Source organism: Populus nigra, chromosome 17, assembly GCF_951802175.1.
Source record: "Populus nigra chromosome 17, ddPopNigr1.1, whole genome shotgun sequence".
Lineage (NCBI taxonomy): Eukaryota > Viridiplantae > Streptophyta > Magnoliopsida > Malpighiales > Salicaceae > Populus > Populus nigra.
Genome location: NC_084868.1, coordinates 10,304,934 through 10,327,363, shown reverse-complemented (window position 1 = coordinate 10,327,363; position 22,430 = coordinate 10,304,934). Strand labels below are relative to the sequence as shown.

General features: G+C 33.0%; 3 protein-coding genes across 7 annotated transcripts; all 3 read right to left on the bottom strand.

The window, feature by feature from the left end:
• Nucleotides 1-1,087: 1,087 nt before the first annotated feature.
• LOC133676950 (glucan endo-1,3-beta-glucosidase, basic isoform-like) lies at nucleotides 1,088-2,454 on the bottom strand. The gene is made up of 2 exons (XM_062098769.1): nucleotides 2,296-2,454; nucleotides 1,088-2,193 (listed from the first exon to the last, which is right to left on the bottom strand). The coding sequence occupies exons 1-2, from the start codon at nucleotides 2,384-2,386 to the stop codon at nucleotides 1,253-1,255; spliced, it is 1,032 nt and encodes a 343-aa protein (XP_061954753.1). The 5' UTR covers nucleotides 2,387-2,454; the 3' UTR covers nucleotides 1,088-1,252.
• A 4,098-nt stretch (nucleotides 2,455-6,552) lies between these two features.
• On the bottom strand, nucleotides 6,553-7,912 carry LOC133676511 (glucan endo-1,3-beta-glucosidase, basic isoform-like). Its single transcript, XM_062098189.1, has 2 exons — nucleotides 7,803-7,912; nucleotides 6,553-7,699 (listed from the first exon to the last, which is right to left on the bottom strand). The coding sequence occupies exons 1-2, from the start codon at nucleotides 7,891-7,893 to the stop codon at nucleotides 6,759-6,761; spliced, it is 1,032 nt and encodes a 343-aa protein (XP_061954173.1). The 5' UTR covers nucleotides 7,894-7,912; the 3' UTR covers nucleotides 6,553-6,758.
• A 9,580-nt stretch (nucleotides 7,913-17,492) lies between these two features.
• On the bottom strand, nucleotides 17,493-22,149 carry LOC133676782 (DNA repair protein recA homolog 2, mitochondrial-like). 5 transcript variants are annotated; one of them, XM_062098515.1, is made up of 8 exons: nucleotides 21,977-22,149; nucleotides 21,665-21,722; nucleotides 21,304-21,509; nucleotides 20,834-20,921; nucleotides 19,108-19,280; nucleotides 18,760-18,921; nucleotides 18,525-18,647; nucleotides 17,493-18,261 (listed from the first exon to the last, which is right to left on the bottom strand). In XM_062098515.1, exons 1-8 carry the CDS (start codon nucleotides 22,055-22,057, stop codon nucleotides 17,968-17,970), a joined length of 1,185 nt encoding a protein of 394 aa, XP_061954499.1. In that variant the 5' UTR covers nucleotides 22,058-22,149; the 3' UTR covers nucleotides 17,493-17,967. The 5 variants fall into 5 exon arrangements, with proteins under 5 accessions (XP_061954499.1, XP_061954498.1, XP_061954501.1 ...); XM_062098514.1 differs by having other exon boundaries at nucleotides 21,304-21,515; nucleotides 21,977-22,148; XM_062098517.1 differs by having other exon boundaries at nucleotides 18,760-18,906; nucleotides 21,304-21,515; nucleotides 21,977-22,146.
• Nucleotides 22,150-22,430: the final 281 nt, after the last annotated feature.

Below are 22,430 nucleotides of genomic sequence, written 5' to 3'. Positions count from 1 at the left end.
TTCTTCTGATGAGAAGTCCCAGTCGCCAGTTGTCGCCGCCGCCTCCATGGTGGTGGTTGTGGCGGTCGTTGATGGTGAGCAGGTTTTATTACAAGAGGAACAAAAAAGCGCGCGGTGTTTTCTTAAAATTAAAACGAGGAGAGAATTATAACCGTTTGGTCTGTGATTTTTTCTCTGATGATTATTATTCCGCAGGCCCATTAGTTTCGTTAAAGAAACCCAAAAATAGACGAAAGCCCACGAACAGTAGTAGCCCTTAAAAAAAAGTTAAATAACCCACAGGATTGCTAAATATCAATCAAATTTAGTTCTTTTTCGAATGATCTTCATGATACATCCTTATATTAATTTAATTAAAAAACAAATTTTCTTGAATGTGATTAAGTCCGAATTGTTTTTCGGTTATACAAAAATAGTTTGTTTTTATTTCAAGTTTGGATATCTTCAATCATGTTTATTTCATAATTAAATCATCTTTTCCGATAAATCACAGATAAATTAATTTCTCTGAACTTTAAATATTTTAATCACCAAAAGATAACCATAATGTTGCAAAGATTTCTTGACAAAGTGTATGTCAAGATAAAGTGTAACATAAATTGCTGGAAACAGAGCATATCTATTGTGCTATTGGTATGATCCTGATTCTGCGACAGGAACTGCTAGATTGTTTCAGCTTGCATGTTATAACTTCAGTGCCTGCCTGCTGCTTATGTCAAGGTCATTTCTCACTTACAAATTAAAATCTAAACGTTTTGATTGTATTAAGGTTCATTTGTTCTGAAGTTATCCTCTCAAATCTCTTGAATTTTGTTTTTCAGAGGAGGAAATATATATCTTAAACTTTGATTCACCCCCTTCAGATTGATGGAAATTGTCGAAAAATTAATTGCTTAAATGTTGTTGAAATAACTTTAAATATGAATGAGTACTTTAAATATTAACTTTGATCTACATCTTAAACTTTGATTCACCCCTTCCACATGCCCTGATGGACAGGAATAATTATGATCATTAATTAGGACCTTGAGTGTATGCCTGCAGAATTCAAGAAACAATCCTAATATTGCATGATACTTCGTAAACATACAGTAACCTTGTGAGCATCTTATTGATTACATTTAACTAGACATCGTTTTTCTTTTCCCTGCCTTCTTCAGAGGATTACAGTCTTCTTATTTAATATTCTCCATACAAATTGGAGAGTATCCTCCACCACCATTATTCTACAGAGAAAACTTTTTGGCACTCTTTAGTTGAGATTGATGTCATATTTTGGCTGTTTATTTGGAGAAAAGAGCCCCCAATGTTTCTCAAGTTCAGGGTTTTTGTTACTCTCATCAAACATGGCAAAAATATAAGTTTCTATAGGCTTTCCAGGCCTCTTTGGGGTTCCTCTCTTCACATGTTGAACTAAGTTGTTGTTATAAGTTCTTGCATTATCAACCGATGTTCCTGTCCCTCCAGCCGTTGGCCAACCACTCTCTGATACCACGATTTCCAAAGAACCCCCTCCAGATTTCTCCAAAGCAGCGTAAACAGTGTCAAGAAGGGCATCGAAGAGGTTTTGGTAATTCAGTGGTGGGTCAGAGACTAGTGGTGATGGAGCTGTGAAAAGAGCATAATCAAGACGAATGTCTTTTGTGTTAAGTGAGTAACTGATGTATGGATACGAGTTAACCAGTAATGGAGCTTGGTTGTTCACTAAAAAGCCAATGATCGGATCGAGAAGTGGTCTATAGTCTCCCCTGAAAGAGCCTTTTGAGGGAGGGAAGGAACCATCTGCTATGACCCCATTATCAATAGCGGTTGAAACTTTGATACTTCCTAGTCCAGCTGAATTGAGTGCGTTGCGAATGTTTTGCATGGCAGGGACTAGAAACTGTGCAAATGAATCTGAGGGCTTAACCTCATTTCCTACCGCAATGTATCGAAACTTGACATTGCCAAAATTTTTTACATTGCTTTGCACCCATGCATTTGCGTTGGCTTGACTGGAAGCAATCCTTTGAAGATCCGGATTTGGAAGACCTAGCATGAGCTCAATGTTGGTGCCTTGAAGGGCTCGTAGAGCATCTTGGTTTGGATCATAAAGTCGCATTCTGCGAATGCCCCTCTGGTTGTAGAGAGCTATGACTTCTGATGGTGGTGGTAAGTTACCAAGCATTCCATAGCAAACACCTATCTGGGCACCTGTATTGAAATATTGTGATTATTTAGTTAACCATAGATGTTAAGTTGACAGCTTTAGTAAAACTGTCAGATAGCATAAAATTAACATGATTATGAGTATACCTGTTGTATCTAGGCTAGCTAGTAGGAGCCCGAAGAGTAGCATTATGGAAATCATGGAAGGGCCTTTGCCAGCTAAATTTAATCCAGCCATGCTTAAGGAAATCACAATAAACTATGAAAGAGAGATTGCAACTATGTTTGCCAGACTCCCTTTCTTACCTTCCTTTTTATAGAGAAAATGTATACACCTAGACTTGGTCTTGCTAAGAATTTTCCCATCCTTAATGCCAAATTCATTATAGTGTAGACTACTGTGGAATGTATATTTTCCACAAATTGCAAATGCTATTGCTTGAACCATTCAATGCACATCTAACAGCTTTTCATCGATCTGGGACCTTGTACATAGCTTTGAAAAGTCTTAAGAGCTATTAATTATCCTTTTGTGGCACTCAGTTTCCTTTAATATCCAGGCAGACAAGTCGCATCCTCTACGGCCTAAATTTTTCACAACCACGACAAGTTGTTTCACATATCTGCATCATATAAGAGCATTTCTTAGGTAATTAATAAACGTTCAGGTTAAAATTCATGTGTAAACTAGACAATTTTCATCCCTGCGCAGCACGGCATTCTTTACTTAGTGTGATTGTTTTATGCTAGACAACACAACACTATAGATGGTGTTAGTTTGGAATCATTTGGAGTTTATAAAATCGATGCCGTTGTAATCTAATTAAGCCTTAAGACAGGCGAAACAAATTCTTGTATATTTTCTGCTGCTTGGCTCATTTGAAGGTTTATTCTTGCTGAGTTATCAGCGATAGAAGCATGTAAAAATTCTGTGATTCTAGCCGAATTTTTACCCCAAGAAAAGAGTCTAGAATTCATATTCTAGTTCTAAATAGGATATTTAGTTTGCTCACATCAATTCGTGCTTCATACCCCCTGTATCATAGCTGTCATTTCCGAACCAATTTTCCATCCTAGTTTGACTACAGCAGGAACAAGGTCACATAGCAAGCCTCCATGAATTTTCAACAGCCATCTCCTAGTGGGTTAATGAGTGCATTTATGGATACCTAACTTATAATGGGCTTGACTGGAAACTCTTTGAACTTGGATCATTTTGTGGCGCAAAATGAGGTGATTCCTGTCCATACAAGGGGCCGTTCCCTCTAATATCTTCCAAATTTGCGGATGTCAACTTCAGTGTGTGGAAAAAAGAAGAGGAAAATGTCATAAACCAACAAGATTATGGCAGTGCCGGTCTGTTTTATTCGGAAAAAAAGTTTTTTTTCTTTTATTTTTTGCTTATTTTTAATCCTCCTACAATCCTCTCTTTGTACGTATTGAGAACATCTACCTCTCTACAGTACAAAAGATTTATCCCTTCTAAAATCTTTAAGTGGTGATGCCGTAGATATCACGGCGATTTTTAAATTCTTTATATATATATATATATATATATATAATCTTATTTTAAGAGAGAATAAGTCTGGTTTAAAAAATTCTCATCTAGTATTATAATTAATAAAAATTCTAATTAATTAACAGAGATTTTATGATACTAAATTGAATATAAAAAAAATATTATCATCTCTTAAATATTTTATTTAAAATATATTGCATTGCTAGTGTTAATGAATAATAAGATTCAAAATAATTTTTAATTTCAGGGTGAATATTTTTAAATCTAAAGTTAGTGTATATTGAGAGTATCTTCAACTTTCACATTAGTAAATATGAATGTTTCATACTCCAGCATCATAATAAACAAGTAAATTAAAATTAAAATATATATACACACACATACATACTGGTTACTAAGGCATAAAAAATATTTTTGACGTTTTTTTTTAAATTGTGATAACACTTAAAAAATTTCTAAAATATGCAAAAAGCACTTTTTTTTAATTTTTTGTATTCTTTTTTTTTAATTTTTTTTGAAAAGCAAAGCAAGTGTTCTTTAGATATGCCATGCCGATTTATTTTTTTTAGAAAGAACTTGGTCATAAAAAAAAATTAACGTAACACTAAATGTTTCTCAATATTTTTTAAAAAATATAACCAAAATCTTTGGCAAATAGCAAACATCCAGATCTAATTTCACTCCTGCACAAAACAATATATATATATATATATATATATATATATATATATATATATGGAAACAAATTGATTCAAAGAGCTCATGTTCCCTCCCAATACAAAGATAGATCATATAATCCCTGGTAGTTTAGAATGGAGTTTTAACTTTCGTCTAACCAAAGTGACATCAAATGCAGAGGAGCTCGGGGTTGGGGCGTCAGGTTGTTGAGGCGTCGGTTAGAGAAGCTTCTGGTGTTTGCTGAAGTGTTGGTCATGGTGGGAACTCCTAGTGTTGTGGCAACAAATGATATTGTGGTAGAGAAGGTTCAAAGGCTGGCCAAGAATGAGCTGCTTCTTCTTTTTTATTTTTTACCAGGATTTTATTTTGGTTTTCCTCGTGATTTTGTTTTTCTCCCTGCTATGACAGTGGCCTTCCTTTTGCTTTTATAGGGCCAATCTGAAATCTTTCCCACAAAATCCGTCGCTTATCTCCTAGGATGGTGATCTTGTCTTGTGGATGAAGATAACTACAGCTCAAGTTTGTTCCACTTTCGATGAGAAGAAAACACCAACAGTCCTGTAGTCTACGATTTGGATCGGATTTGATTTGATTTGGTGGGAAGATGGGGTCTAACCGAAGCCATTTTGGTGGCTTCTTGGGCAGTTTTCCGTACCTCCAGAGGAAGAAGAAAATGAACAGTTATTGAATAACGTATCATTCGGGTTCTGAGGTTAAATTAGCTATTTTTCAATTGGCCTCCCTTGAAATTTCGAAACCTTACAATCAAGCCCAGGATTGTCTTTATCCTTGAGAAGTTTTTAATTTCACCCTTGGAGTTATGCAATTGGACCCTTGGATCTCTGCGTTACTTACAATCAGTTCCCAACACTTCTGCCATTCCATTGTCTTTCTTCCATTTTGCCTTGATATTTCACTCCCACAAAAATAGATTCAATATTTATCTATCAAAACCATAATTCAAATCAACAATCAAACAAGTTTTGAAAAGAAAATGTGAATTTGATCAGTTGGTTAATTAAATACGTGAATTGTAATTTTGCCAAAGAAGTACAAGTGTAGAAAGTTTCTTCATCATTTACGTCATCAGTTCTTTTACTTCTTCTGATGAGAAGTCCCAGTCGCCTGCTGTCATCGCCGCCTCCATGGTGGTGGTTGTAGCGGTGGTGATGGTGAGCAGGTTTTATTGCAAGAGGAACAAAAAATGGCGCCGTGTTTTCTTAAAATTAAAACGAGAGAAATCAGAACCGCTTGGTCTGTGATTTTTTCCTTAATGATTATTATTCCGCAGGCCCATTAGTTTCGTCAAAAAAACCCCAAAAAAAAAAAGATGAAAGCCCCACGAATAGTAGTAGCCGTTAAAACAATTTTTTTTAAAAAAAAAACCCACAGGATTGCTTCATATCAATCAAAATTTAGTTCTTTTTGGTATGATCTTCATGATACATCCTTATATTAATTTAATTATTTTAAAAATTAAATTTTTTGAATGTGATTAAGTCCGAATTTTTTTGTGGATATAAAAAAAAATAGTTTGTTTTTATTTCAAGCTTAGATATATATCTTTATTTCATAATTAAATTATCTTTCCCGTTATATCGCAAATAAATTAATTTCTCTGAACATGATATATTTTAATTACCAAAAGATAACCATAATGTTGCAAAGAGTCTTTGACAAACTGTATCCATTAAGAGGAATATTCTTGATGTTCCGACCTTCTATGCATGTACGTCTGTCAAGATAAAGTGTGTAACGTAAATTGCTGGGAATTGAGCATATATATTGTGCTATTGGTATGATCCTGATTCTGCGACAGGAATTGCTAGATTGTTTCAGCTTGCATGTTATAACTTCAGTGCCTCCTGCTACTTAAGTCAGGGTCATTTCTCACTTACAAATTAAAATCTAAACGTTTTGTTTGTATTAAGGTTCATTTGTTCTGAAGTTATCCTTCAGATCTCTTGAATTTTGTTTTTCAGAGGAGGAAATATATATCTTAAACTTTGATTCACCCCTTACAGATTGATGGAAATTGTCGGAAAATTAATTGCTAAAATGTTGATGAAATAACTTTAAATATTAATGAGTACTTTAAATATTAACTTTGATCTATATCTTAAACTTTGATTCACCCCTTCCACATGCCCTGATAGACAGGAATAATTATGATCATTAATTAGGACCTTGAGTGTATGCCTGCAGAATTCAAGAAACAATCCTAATATTGCATGATACTTCGCAAACATACAGTAACCTTGTGAGCATCTTATTGATTACATTTAACTAGACATAGTTTTTCTTTTCCCTGCCTTTTTCAGTGGATTACAGGCTTCTTATTTAATATTCTCCATACAAATTGGAGAGTATCCTGCACCACCATTATTCTACAGAGAAAACTTTTTGGCACTCTTTAGCGGAGATTGATGTTATATTTGGGCTGTTTATTTGGAAGAAAGAGCCCCCAGTGTTTCTCAAGTTCAGGGTTTTTGTAATTCTCATCAAACATGGAAAAAATATACGTTTCTATGGGCTTTCCAGGCCTCTTTGGGGTTCCTCTCTTCACATGTTGAACTAGGTTGGTGTTATAAATTCTTGCATTATCAACCGATGTTCCTGTCCCTCCAGCCGTTGGCCAACCACTCTCTGATACTACGATATCCAAAGAACCTCCTCCAGATTTCTCCAAAGCAGCGTAAACAGTGTCAAGAATGGCATCGAAAAGGTTTTGGTAATTCAGTGGTGGGTCAGAGACTAGTGATGATGGAGCCGTGAAAAGAGCATAATCAAGACGAATGTCTTCTGAGTTACCGGTGTAACTTAAGTATGGATACAAGTTAACCAGTAATGGAGCTTGGTTGTTCAGTAAAAAGCGAATGATCGGATCGAGAAATGGTCTGTGGTCTCCCCTGAAAGAGCCTTTTGAGGGAGGGGAGGAATCATCTTCTATGACCCCATTATCAATAGCGGTTGAAACTTTGATATTTCCTAGTCCAGCTGAATAGAGTGCGTTGCGAATGTTTTTCATGGCAGGGACTAGAAACTGTGCATATGAATCGAATGGCCTAACCTCATTTCCAACCGCAATGTATCGAAACCTGACGTTGCCAAAACTTCTTACATTTCTTTGCACCCATAAATTTGCGTTGGTCTGACTAGAAGCAATCCTTTCGAGGTCCGAGTTTGGAAGACCTAGCATGAGCTCAATGTTGGTGCCTGCAAGGGCTCGTAGAGCATCTTGGTTTGGATCATAGAGTCGCATTCTGCGAATGCCCCTCTGGTTGTAGAGATCTATGACTTCGTGTGCTGGTGGTAAGTTACCATTCATTCCATAGCAAACACCTATCTGGGCACCTGTATAAAAAATATTGTGATTATTTAGTTAACCATAAATGTTAAGTTGATAGCTTTAGTAAAACTGTCAGATAGCATAAAACTAACATGATTATGAGCATACCTGTTGTATCTAGGCTAGCTAGTAGGAGCCCAAAGAGTAGCATTATGGAAATCATGGAAGGGCTTTTGCCTGCTATATTTGATCTAGCCATGCTTAAGGAATAAACGATGAAAGAGAGATTGCAACTATGTTTGCCATACTCCCTTTCTTACCTTCCTTTTTATAGAGAAAAGGGAGCCTCACATCATCAACAAACTCCTATTAATTGATATATTCTTTAATATAAAATAATATATACTCCTAGGTCGACTTGCATCTTGCTAAGAAGTCTCCAATCCATAATGCCAAATTCATTGAACTGTAAACTACTGTGGATGGATATTTTCTACAAATTGCAAATGCTAACTTGAACCATTAATACACATCTAAACATCTTGCTAACAATTATCCTTTTGCGGCCGTCAGTTTCCTCTAAAAACTAGACATATGAGTTCACAATCACTACAAGTTGTTTCACATATCTGCACCATTTAAGAGCATTTCTTAGGGTAATTACTAAACGTTCAAGTTAAAATCCATGTGTACACTTGACAATTTTCTTCCCTGCAAAACATGGTATTTTTTGGGTTGTTTTTTAAAATATTTTTTAAAAAAATATATATCAAAATAATTTTATTTTTTTATATTTTAAAATTAGCATATGAAAGTGATCCAAACACATTTAAAAATTTAACGTGAAGTAGAAAATAAATTCATATTAATTGAAAAGTGTGGCTAGGCTGCACAAACAAACAGTGTAGTATAATTGTTTGATGTAAGACAACACAACACTATAGATGATGTTAGGTTTGGAAATATTCTCTTAGCATATATCGAAGGGATTACAATGAAAAAGGAAGGTATTTATAAAATCCAAAATGTACAATGATATGCCATTTGTACTAATAAAATGACCAATAGAATTAACTTGTCGGTGAAATTTGTTTGTAATGTCATCAATAACATTTAATTCATGACCTGGTGAGCGAACTCTCTATCCCCCCTCCCCCCATTTTTTCTTTTTCATCTAAGCTCTACAACAAACAACATTATAACCCTCGCTCAAATCCCAATTATAGCATAAATCAACCTCCCACCACAAATTCGGCCAACCCAACACTCGGTCTGTCAACATCCTTGTTCTGATTCAAATTTTATTGAGAATTCTCCACATCAAGTAAGCAAAGCAACCCATTTTTGTTTGAACTCAATTTTTAAAATGTTAATTTTTATTGTATATTTTTATACTATATATATTTTGTTTGGTTGTTTACTTGTTTTATAGTTTTTTTTCTATAGAAATTTATTGTATGAATGTATAATTTGTGTATGTTAGGATTTGTTTGAGAATTTGAAAAATTATATTTGTTTGTAAATTAATGAAATTTTTTTTAAATTTGTGACTTTGGTGTTTTCTAATGAAATAAATAATGACTTATTTAACGGGTTCATTTTATATTTTATCAATTTTATTGTTGAGTTGAGAATTTTGATAAATGTATAGAAATTTAAATTTATATAGATAAATGATAATGAATTAACAGTATTATTAAAATAGATTAAATAAGTTTGAGTTAAATAAATGTTAGCTAATTTATGTAGTTTACATAATTAATTAATACATGTTGTCATCAATATTCTATATAGGTTTGATATAAGTAATGGATAATTGTTCATGGATGTATCAAGATTCACCCGAAGGGTTAAGTGGGATGGATTATTGTAATGGGGTTAAAGGTTTTATTAATTACACACTGTAGAGGCGGTATTAGATGTTCATTTAAAAGGTGTAAAAAATAAAAAGTTTCTTGATCAAGATGTTGTAATAATGTATCTTTTACATAAAGGGTTCATGGAGAAATATATATGTTTATTTACATACAGAGAACCATATGCTCCTTACGAGACCATGGTAGAAATGATGGTTGGGTCATTTTCAAGTTCTAGCAAAGTGCATGGAGTTATAGATGACAATAGTAATCCTTATAGGAATATGATTATGGATGTGATGAGAATGAGTGAATGTCCAATCGTAAATAAAGAAACTAACATAGACACGACCATGTTTGATCTTTTGAAAGATTCTGGCAAACTATTATGGGATGGGTGCACAAATCACAATAAATTATTGGTTGTTACACATGTTTTCACCATCAAGTCAGATCATGGGTTAAATGAGGCAGTTTATGATCGAATTGTCGAATGGGCAAGCATTTTACTTAAAAAGAATAGGCTAAAAGAGAACTTTTATGTTACAAAATTCATGATGAAACCCCCCAGCCTAGGATACCATAAAATTTTCATGTTTCCAAACTTCAACATGTTGTACTACCTTAAAAATATAGAGTTGATCGAGTGCAGAACATGTGGGCATGCTCGTTATAAACTCAAAACTGGCAAGAGGACTCTTATTACACATAAAAAACTTAGATATTTCACAATCACACCTAAACTATAAAGGTTATTCATGTCTTCAAAAAATAATGAGCACATGACATGTCATCATTCATATGATGCGGTGGATGGAGTGCTGGTGCACCCATCCGATGGTGAAGTCTGGAAATATTTTAATAAGGTGCATCCTTAATTTTCAGAAAAATCAAGAAATGTGTATTTTGAATTATATACAGACGAATTCAATCCATTCAGGTCATTTTCTACTCTTTATTCTTGTTAGCCGATGATACTCACGGTTTACAACTTGTCACCAGGATGTGTATGAGGTCAGAGTTCATGTTCTTATTTACGGTCATACCCGATCCTAATAAACTGGGTCGGACTATAAATGTTTATCTTTAATCGTTGATTGATGAGTTGAAGTAGCTATGGTTATCCAAGACTCTAACTTATAATGTATCAAGGAAATATAATTTTCAAATAAAGGCAGTTTTAATGTGGACTATCAATGATTTTTCTATATATGTAATGGTTTTTTATTGGAGCATGCATGGAAAAATAGCATGTTCATACTATATGGAAAATAACAAAGCCTTCACGATAACAAATAGTAATAGAACATTTTTTTTCATCGGTGGTTCTTACTAACAGATCACAAGTATAGGAAGAACTTTTTTGTTGGTAGATTTGAAAGGGGTTTTGCACCACTACTACTATCGGGTGAAGAATTATATGATGTGGTGTCGTAGTATGATGACATTGTGTTTGGTTTTCAATCTAATAAGCAGAAGTTTCATGGTTTTGGTTTAACCTATAATTGGGTAAAGTGAAGTTTTTTTTAAGAGCTTCCTTATTAGAAGATCAATCTCCTCCACTAATCTTAATGTCATGCACAATGAAAAAAAACATATTTAAAAATATTTTTAGCACGGTTATAGACATGAAATTAGAAGACAAAGAACAATATGAAGACTAAAATTAATATAACTTTGTTACATCACTGCAAAAATATAGAGTTGGTTTATTATGGGTCACAAGTTGCAAAGCCTAAAACCAGTTTTGCTTTAGACAAGAATGAACAATTACTTGTTTACCAATGGCTTAAGAGTGTGCGTTTTCCTGATGGACATGTTTCGAACATATCTAGATTGGTGAATTTGGATGGTTGCAAATTATATAGGATAAAGAGTCATAACTGCCATGTGTTTATGCAAACACTCATTCCACTAACATACTGGGATTTATTGCCAAATAGGATATAGGATGCACTCATAGAGATCAGTCACTTATTTAGAGATATATGCTTCAACAAGTTGCATACATAATACATGGAGAGACTTGAAATGAATATCATCCAGAGAATATATAAACTTGAGATGATATTACTTTTATCATTATATGAATCAATTGAGCATCTATCTATACATTTACCATTGAAGGCAAGAGTTGGAGACCTAGTTCAATATAGATGGATGTATCCATTCGAGAGGTTAGGTATTACATATGCATCGTGATTAAAATTCTATTGTCTTTTTAAAAAAAAAATCAAAACATTCGTTTAATTTCATGTAGGTACGTGTTTAACTTTAAAAGAAAAGTAAAAAACAAGACGCATGTTAGGGCTTCGATATTCGAGGCATATATTATTGAAGAGATCTCAATATTTATCTTGAACTATTTCAAGCCTCACTTGAGAACAAGAATAAACTATGTTCTAAGGCATGACAACGATGGGGAAGTGTCTTCGAGTGAGAACTTGTTAATATTCTCTCATTTTGGACTACTTATACCAAAAAATGTTGTGAGATAAAGATATTTGACAGAAATTAAAATCCGACACGCACATAATTATATATTATTTAACTATGATGAATTGAGATATTTTATTCAGTAAGTTTAATAATTAACATATCATTACTTTTGAATAATTTATCTCTCATAATATCATAAACTGATAGATTGTTAAATTCCCTATAGAAAACATCATCAATTTTTAATGTTCAAAAACTCATAGCTGACTGAATCTCAAATCTTTCGATTATAAGATGAAAAATTTTTCATGTGGTTCAGAACACATGGAAGGATTATTTAATTATTCTTATATCTCAAGATATTTAATTTCACTACACATTTTTCGTTAACTATTAATGGTTGTAATTCATGTATCAGGCTTATCAATTAAGTGAGAATGTTAGTGTTACTTTGAATTTACTAAGTTTGGGTCCTGAAAGAAAGGTGAAGTGCTATAACAAGTATTTCATCAATGGATATATTTTTCATACTGAAAAGTATGGTTAGAGCAGAAAGACATATAACAGTGGAATGCGTGTTAACGGATCGACTCTAATAAGTTTGAAGTTAAGTACTTTAGAAAATTAGAAGAGGTCATTAAATTGCAATATCATAGCGAGTAAAATAAAGTTTTATTATTCAAATGTTATTGGTATGATACCAATAACAGAGGAAACAGAGTAGATTTCCATCATGTTTTGGTCAAAATTAATACAAATGATAGATTTTGTAACATTGACGATATCTTTGTTTTCACCAAGCAATGCTGGCAAGTTTATTATACATACACTTTTCCTTCAGAAATGATTGTTCAATAGTTGATTAGTTATCCACAATAAAAACTAAACTTAAGAGTCATGTCTGGGTTGTTCAGGATGGTAACAATGAAGTAATTATGGGAGATGATGTCTTTCAGCTAAATGAATTAGTTAATTCATATTGCGTCGCTGAGAATATTTTTGTTGATGTTGATGTTGATGTTGAGAAGTTAAATGATGTTTTGAGAACTAACAAACATAAAGAAGTTAATAAAGATGATGATAGTGATAGTGATAAATTCAATATAGAAGATTGCGATGAAGATGACGATGACGAGGATGAAATTGAAGGAAAAAAGGATAATTTTGATTAATGTGCACAACACAAATATGTAATTAAATAAGTAATTAAATTAATTTTAATGTAATAACAATGACGTGAATTTATTATTACATGACAAGAAAAAAATTATGATTTTATTATTATACACATAACTAGTGTTATTGTGTTATATGTGCTGCTGTGATTTTAAATATTTACAGGAAGGAGAGATAAGGAATGAAGATACAATTTGACCATAAAAAATGTTTTATACTGATGGAATTACTGACAGAACATAAAATACCAACAGATACACTAACGAATTAAGTTCGTCAATATATTCCAAAGAGTTTTAGAGCTGTTCACTTCTTAATGGCACTATTTATTATGCTATTTATATACGGCATCATTGATGGATTATGTCCATCAGTATATATCAGAGAGCTTTGAAATTGTTCACTTCTTAATGGCATTATTCATTATGTTCATTACATACAGCATCATTAACGGATTAAGTCTGTCAGTATTTTCCCGAGAGCTTTGGAATTGTTCACTTCTCAATGACACTATTCACTATGTTTATTACATACAGCATCACCAATAGATTAAGTCTATCAGTATTTTTTTAAGAGCTTTGAAATTATTCATTTCTCAATGCTGTTGTTAATTATTGTTTATAGCAAACAGAATCATTAAGAAACTGAAAAGTCATCGGTGATATTTAGGGGAGTTTCTAAAGATTTTAGATTAAATTAAGAATTTCAATTAAATGTTATAAATGGAAACACCAATGAAAATGTTAAAAATATTAATATTTAATTATCCATCTGTAAAAAACCCCAAATTAAAATACCAGAATCCATAATTTCATAACAAATAAGAATTTCTTTTTCTTCTTCTCTCTTCCTCTTCTGTAAAAAAAATGTCCCTCTCTTTCTTTCTCTTCTTTCTCTCCTTCTATACATCAGGTATGTCCTTCTATTCTCTTTTTCTTTTCTATTCTCATTTTTACCTTTTTTTTTGTTAATTAACATCTCTCTCTTCTCTTTTTTTTTTGTTATTTGTTCTTTTTTTTCTCTTATCAACTTCACTCACAACGAAATTAAGGTAAGATTTTTCTTTTCTCTTCTTTTTTTGTGCTTTTTTCATTATATTTATTTTTTTAATTTTTATGTTCTTAATAATTGTTGGAATGTTGTTATTGGAATTATTTTCATATGAAAATAATTTTGTTGTTTTTAGATGATGTATTAAAACAAAAAGCTCTTCTAAGAGCAAGAAAAAAGGTTTTAGAACCTGATTGTCATTTTCTAGTTTATTCTTCCAATCATATATGAAACTTTCAAAGACAAAAATGGTTGAGAAAACTCAAATATGGCACAACTACAATTGAGCTATAAGCATCAATTTTAAAGGCCAAATCTCACTCATGGTTTATGAAACTATTCAAGATTTTTTGTACATGATTGTGCTTGTATTAACAACTACCCTCTTCACTACTTATTAGGCATGTAATTGATTATACTCAAGTTTAGCTTTCTTGTCCTTATAATCACAAAAATCATGTTCGTTTATAAAAGTTTTGAGATTTCTAGTTTTCATTTGAAGAGTTCTCATGCTTTCAAGTTACTTGTCCATATTAGCAATGTGATTGACTATACTCAAGTTCTAGTTACTCATCCTCTTATTAAGAATATTGTAGACAAACAAAACTTCTTACGAATCCTGGTTTTTTTAATTTGCTGACTTTTTCTTTAGGATACATATAACACCTAGTTGAAGAAGCGATACGGGAACAATTCTTTGATCCATTCAAAACTTAATCTGAATTAGTGGTTAAAGGTAGGATCGTCTGGTGGATCAGATATAAATCAAGTGTATAGTATCTCAGACACTACAGCCAAGGACTTGTGGACGACTCGAAGTGTTTCAATCGTTGCATGCTCACAATCGATTCCCGATCACTCAAACTCTAGAGTTTGAGTTGATTTTAAACCATTCAATTGAAGCTCGGACGACCCATCTTAATGCTAAGATAGAACAATTTAGAGTTGAGACGGTCAAACTATGTTGATTGTACATAAAGCTAAAATCATAGATATGTGGTACATGTACTCCCTTTTATGGCCCCATGGTCTTGGCGAAGACTTGCCTCCTCTTCATCTTCCTTCAGCCCCTCTATTCTACATTAATTGTATTTCAACTTATAAATTTTTCAATTTGTTATAAATATTTTATTTTTATATTAATTTAATTTCTTTTAATTATTTTATATTTCTATTTAATAGATTAAAAAAATCATTACTGATGGCTTACCAACGAATTAAGTCAGTCGATATATTCTAAAGAGTTGAAAAAGAATTACTACAAATGTTATTATGCCACTATTTAATCACCGACGGTTTTATTTTGTCTGTAATATTTAATAAAAAAATCATCAATTGAATTACATACAATCTTTTGTCGATAATATGTCATATTCAACGATGGAAATACCGACGGATTAAAGCGAGTAATTGTTTTTTGTTTGACACTCTTTTACCATCTATAAATCCATCAGTAATTTCATTACCAATAACTCACCGACAAACTATAAATCATCGACGATAAGTTTTTCAATGAAGTATTTTCATTTTTGAGCCTGAAAATAAGGTCGTGTCAATGGACTAAGTGTATAAATACCGACAAAATATTCCAACTTGAAATTAAAAAATTCTGATAGTGAGAAGAGAAACAAATTCTTGTATATTTTCTGCTGCTTGACTCATTTGAAGGTTTTTTCTTGCCGAGTTACTGGCGATAGAAGCATGTAAAAATTATGTGATTCTAGCCTAATCTTTACCCCCAGAAAAAAAAAGTGTAGAATTCATATTATAGTTCCAAATAGGAGATTTAGTTTGTTCACATCAATTCATGTTTCATACCCCCTGTATGTACCTATCATTTCCAAACCAATTTTCCATCCTTGTATAGCTACACCAGGAACAAGGTCACATACCAAGCTTCCATGAGTTTTCACAGCCTTCCCCCGGGGGGTTAATTATTGCATTTATGAAAACTCAACTTAAAACTTGTTTGCGAGTGTGATTATGATTTAAGGTGTTTTAAATTGAAAATATATCTTATTAATATTTTTTATTTTTTATAATAATTTTTAATATTATTACATCAAAATAATATAAAAATTTAAAAAAATTAAAAATTAAAATAAATAATTTTTCATAAAACAATGGATGGACAATAACGCCAAACATCCCCTTAGTGCGCTTACTGGAAACTTTTGTCACTTGGATCATTTTGTGTTGCCAAATGAGGTGATTCCTATCCGGATTAGGGGCCATACGTACCATCTAATCTCTTTCAAATTTTCGGATGTCAACTTGACTCAGAGGACAAAAAATTGAAGGAAAATGTCATAAACCAACAAGAGTATGGTAGTGCTGGTTTGTTTTTATTTAGAAAAAGTTTTTTTCTTCTATTATTTGCTTTTTTTAGTCCTCATACAATCCTCTTTTTGTAATTTTAGATTAGACGTTTCATTACGTCTTGACAACATCTACCTCTTACAGTACAAAAGAATTATCCCTTCTAAAATCCCTCAATGGTGTCATATTGCCTCTTCTATATATATATATATATATATATATATATATATATATATATAGAGAGAGAGAGAGAGAGAGAGAGAGAGAGAGTAAATCGCTCCCTCCCTTACATGTAGGTGCGTTTAAAAAAATAAAAAGCATTGCCCCACATCCATAAATTGCTAGTGATTTTTGTGTTGTAAGAACATGGCATGTGTCTAATACAGTAAGCAATTGCCTTCAAGGCATGACCATCCCTTGCATATGTTTGTACGAATTTCTCCATTTTTTAAATAAATATTATATGGTTTTACGTGTATTTATATTCTAAATGATGATATGATTTTATCAAGTTGCGATGAGCAGATGATCGAGAACGATACTGCCTTGGCAGTTTCGATCCATGCCATATTGTTGTGTGGAAAAACGATCAAAACTGTTGGCTCAGAAAAAATCTTTTATGTCGAGCAATCACTGAATTTAACCTATTGAACTCGGAAACATGGCCCATGGCGGCTAAGGTAATGTTTTTTACTTAGATGACAAGCACAGATCATGATAGACTTGGGCTGTATTTTTTTAAAATTTTTAAAAATAAAAATAAATAAAAAAATATTATTTTAAAGTATTTACAAAAAAAAAAAACATTTGAGCAAAAAAACACTTTAAAAAATAATTTCTTAAGAGAAATCCAACATGCTCTAAATAAAAAAAAATCAATTGACGACTCCAAAAATCTGGTGTTAGATTAACACAAGAAATGATTAATTAAAAGAAAACTGTTATACATTGGCGTACAGAATTGGCCGGCAACATTAATGCTAGATGCAGATTTATATTAAAGAGAGCAAGCCAAGACTGATGAATCGAGAAGCATGTTTGAGAAAATTACATTAATGTTTAAAACCAATAATAATACAGCTTTGCAATGGAAGAATGATTGATCTTAAATTAAATTGCAATCGAGTTCGTTGCAATTACTTGACTAATTCTCTTAATACAGCACATGAAAGCCAGAAAGGTACAAGCATTGATGAACAAGACAGACTTTGAGGGAAAGCTAGGCTTGCGTAATCTTCCCTGAATAACTTGTCAACCTCTTATCGGAGAAATGGTTTTCCTATCGTTTACCATCTCATGTGCCCCAACTGGAAAAGATCTTCTGTCAATGCACAGTTAATTTCAACACCTTCAGGTCTCACAAATAAAGCTCCAGTGCCACTGATTATTCAAATTCTTATGTGGCTAGTTTCCAAGTTTATGCAGCTAGCAGCCAATTTGGAGCCACTTCTGTTTCGATTTTACCTGATTCCTTTGAGCAAATCATTTGTCTCTCACAGTTCCATCCTCCTCTGAAATAATTTTTCCCTTAATTTTGCAACTATTTGATCATGAACCCCTTCATTTTCCATTAAGTACTGTTCAGCTACACGTTCATTGCGAAATAACTTTCTGCCAATTACATAGCTGCTTCCTTCTTTCTTGATGAGACTGTGCTCGCAAGCTAATTCTAAGACCTCAGATTCAGAGCAAAAGCCTCTACCAAACTGTATCTCAAGTTCAGCTTTCGTCATAGCAGGAGCCAATTTATTTTTCACCACTTGTGCACACACCCCAAGACCGGTTATCTGAAAAACATAGCATTATTTAACAGAGCAAAACAGCAACAAGAACGTTAAAGACTTGATAAAGCTTAGAAAGCCAACAATATCTTATTTGTCCATCTACAAATTTATCACTTGTATACAAAGCTTAGAAACTCCACCAGATTTTCAAGCAAATATCAAATAAATAACCACAATTAGGTGCTTATCCAAAGAACATATCTCTGAGGAACATGACACTTGAATTTATCCAGGTCACATGTTAGCAATGGCGCTAAAGAATATACCCTGTCCTCAGTCTTGAGCAGTCTTGTTCTGATCATTCTCAAACGCACAGCTGAATAGAATTTCAAGGCATTTCCGCCACAAGTGACCTCTTCTGCACACCCTGATTTTAAACTTTTTCTAACCTGGATAAAGACAACAATAACAATTGGTGAATATTATTTTCCCCATAAGTTACTGTTTACAGCATCCGTACAGAATATTTGAAATGTTTTAGCAGGAAGTCTAGAACTCAACCAGATTAAGAAAAATAATGAGAGTTTGTGATTGGCATAATGAATAATTGATCTTTCGTAGTGCTTGGGTCATTAATTGTGATTGTATATCTTCAAAGGTGCCTCCTACCACAGTATCAATCTCACGTTGGGGGACAAGTGCAGCAACCTGTAAAAAAAAGGCCTGGAACGGTATCAAGAACAATGACTGAGATAAAATAGAAAAGGACAAACATAGAGATCCACAAGTGCAATTTATAAGAGATCAAAAAGCTACAACAAAAGGTTACAATAACTATTGATAAAAGGGCAAGGTCATGGACACAAAGATGTGTGTGTGGGAGTGTCTGCTTGAGAATTAATTACTTACACTATCCACCACGATAACATCTACAGAACCACTTTTAGTCAGAGTATCGACTACACTGAGCAAATTTTCAGCACAATCTGGATGTGAAATAAGAAGATTTTCTGTGTTTATGCCCATTGATTCAGGAAGTAAAGGGTCCATTGCATTCTCTACATCAAGATATGCACAATATCCTGACAAAAAGACATTATATGGCTCAGATTTAAATAGGATATAATTATTTTAACCACATGGGCAGCAAAAGCATCTCGAGAGGCCAAATACAAGTAAAAGAACATAACAAGATCAAAATAATAATAAGTAGATAACTGATCATTAGAAATAGAAAATCTTCAAATATATCTTACGGTTGCTAGCTTCTAGTGTATAAAGATGAATTTTTTAGCACTAAGAATTTTGCTAGCTTCTGGCGTATGATGGCTAATATACACAATAATGTTTTAGTACTAAGCAGTTTAGCCTTTTTTATTTGGCCATCCTCTCTCACAACCAAAGATAATGAAGAAAATTATTTGCTTCTTGCTTGTCTAATTTAAGATATAGGAGATGGTGGTAACTAAACGCCCAGGAACAGGATAAGATCACTTAAGCGCATACATCTATCCATCCATGTCTTATTCCCTTTCTACAATTATAAACATCTCTCTATCCATCTATCCATGTCTTTGGGTGTGGGTGTGGGTGTGAGTGTGGGTGTGTGGGTGCATTTTACATGCAGAGATAAAATATATCTATCTATCTATCTATTAATGTACCTGGTTTGGGTTTAGGTGTGGGTGTATAATCATATATCACACACAGAGAAACTCTAAAGTTATTTACTTGGCAAACGAGAAAAGTTTCAGGAACAATGGTGTAACGGTGAGAATTTTTCAGCAAAAGTTTTAGAAAAGGAAGAAAAAAGGAATGTACATTGACTGTAAAATTCAAGTGATTTGGCATACTGTAGCATCAACTAATCTTTCTGACAAAACTAACAAGTTCAGTGTGAAAAACAACAAAGTTGACAGAAGATGACAAAAACACTCTACAGAAACATGAAAACCTTCATAGATAAAGTTAAAAGCATATTATGAAAAACCTACAACACGAACTAGAAACCAATATAAACCTATACCCAAGTTATCAAGTGTGCATTTCCTTGCACAGTTGCAAGAAAAAAGAAAGTGGAATCTAGTGATAAAAATGCTTTCCATCCTGTATAAAACCAAAATATAGAGTAGTTCTGAGGTTTCCTGAGCTGCTGGTAACAAAAGACAAGGAAAAAGGTTACTCTATGTGTTCCTAAAGAGCCTTCCTGAAAATGGAAAAGGCGCACAGATCATGACAAAATACAGATGAAAGGCTAAGCCTAGTGGAACATAGGTGATGAATCTAGTGATCATTAACTAACCAGTAACAGGGAAGAAGTGGGTGAAATGGAGAGAGAAAAAATGACTTGATATCAGGACAGTTATTTTTCATAACAAGGATTAATAACTGAAATTGGCAAATGAAACCTCAAGTCATCATATCAGAGTGCCAAAACCTATGAATATTTAGCAAGGATTTCATTATGCAGTGCTCCAATAAAATTAATCTAAGGTTTTGTAATCCATGTAAGGGGTCTGATTTTCAAACTGCAACTAATCAATTCAAAATCTAACCTGATATCCTTGTTAGGGTTATGCATGCTAACTTTCATAAAATGTAAAACAGAAAGCATGACAAATCTAGTAGCACACACCTCCAAGTTTTTGAGCTTCCTTGATAATATGAAGTGCAAGAGTTGTCTTGCCAGAAGCTTCTTTCCCATAGATTTCAACCATTCTTCCCTGCAGAGTGCAAGGCAGATTTCTAACCAAAGTTGTCTTGAGGATTTTTCAAAATTCATGGCTCAACTAGAAATATCTACAATCAGATCAGGTAGACATTCATCGCAAATCAATTAATATACAAATGCTAGATTTGAAGCTTCACGTTATCTTCACAACTGTAGTTGCTATCCCAACAATCACAAAGGCTCAGCATTGATAAGCATGCCATAATTTAGTTCCTTAGCAATCCATCACCATGGTCCCAAAAGCAAATGACACAACAAAGGAATAGAATGAATAGACCTCAATAGCAATCCAAAGAATATAAAGTGGAACAAACATGGTAGACAAAACTGAAAACCTAATTTAAACTAACAGCCACGTTTTATAACCAAATCACCTTCGGTAATCCACCAATGCCAAGTGCAAGATCAAGCTTCAACGAGCCTGTTGATATTACAGGAGCCCTTCGTGAGTTGAAAAACCGCTGCAATGACAGCATAGACTCTCTACCAAATTCACCAGCTAGCTGTGTGAGAGCCAAACGAAGTGCATTATCTTTCTGTTTTGCTTCACCATCATCATGGAGTTCATCAGGTTCAAAATCTGAAACTTTACCAAGAAATAAAAAATCATTCTTAAATTGACTAATCAAACCTCAAATCCCTCACTCAGCACCAATCAAATAGTATCGCGCTCTTGCATACAATTCTGCAAGTGAATTTACAGAAACTGAAAATGGCAAAAAAGTGACAGATTACCTACAGAAGAAAGACTATGATCATTCCTTCCAGTAAAAGTGGTTGCATTTCTTCCATTCTGCCGAAAAAAAAATAATTGTCACCAACAAATAAAAAAAAATTATGACATTATAATAAAGTAGATAAAACAGAAAACCAAATGAGGTAACAAAAACCCAGTTCAAAGAAAATCTTCAATTGGTGAAAGAAAGCAAGAAATTAAGAATTCCTTGATATTTAGCAAGATCATGAGCATATTGTGTCTAACACATAATGCTACAAGCTTAAAAATTGAAAATAGAGCTAAAGAAAAGAAATAGGAAGAGAAGGAACCTGATATAGAGAAGGGAGGAGAGAGGAAAGTCGAAATCTTGCGAAGGAATTGAAACGATGTGATTGAATTGAAAGTACCATTTTCCCCCTTTGTTAGGGTTTAAGGTTTATCAGTCTGTTGATTTGGGGGTCTCAGATTTTAACTATTGCTTGCCAACTGTTGTTTCTGTAAATTTATTCCTTTCATTTTATTTTATTTTTAAAAAAATATGCAATTTTTCATTCCTAAAACCTTCTCAATTATATTTTGCAAAGGGTCTTCTATTTTATTTATTTATTATTTTTTATTTTATGTAAGGGTCTTTTATTCCTTACTGCTATCATGTAAGCCCAAGCTTTTAATTATTATATATAAAAATATTGTTATGAGATTGCCTTTTTTATATATATTTGGTCTTAAATAAGTCATGGTTATTGATGAAAAAAAATAGCATATTTAGAAAGGAAAAGGAGG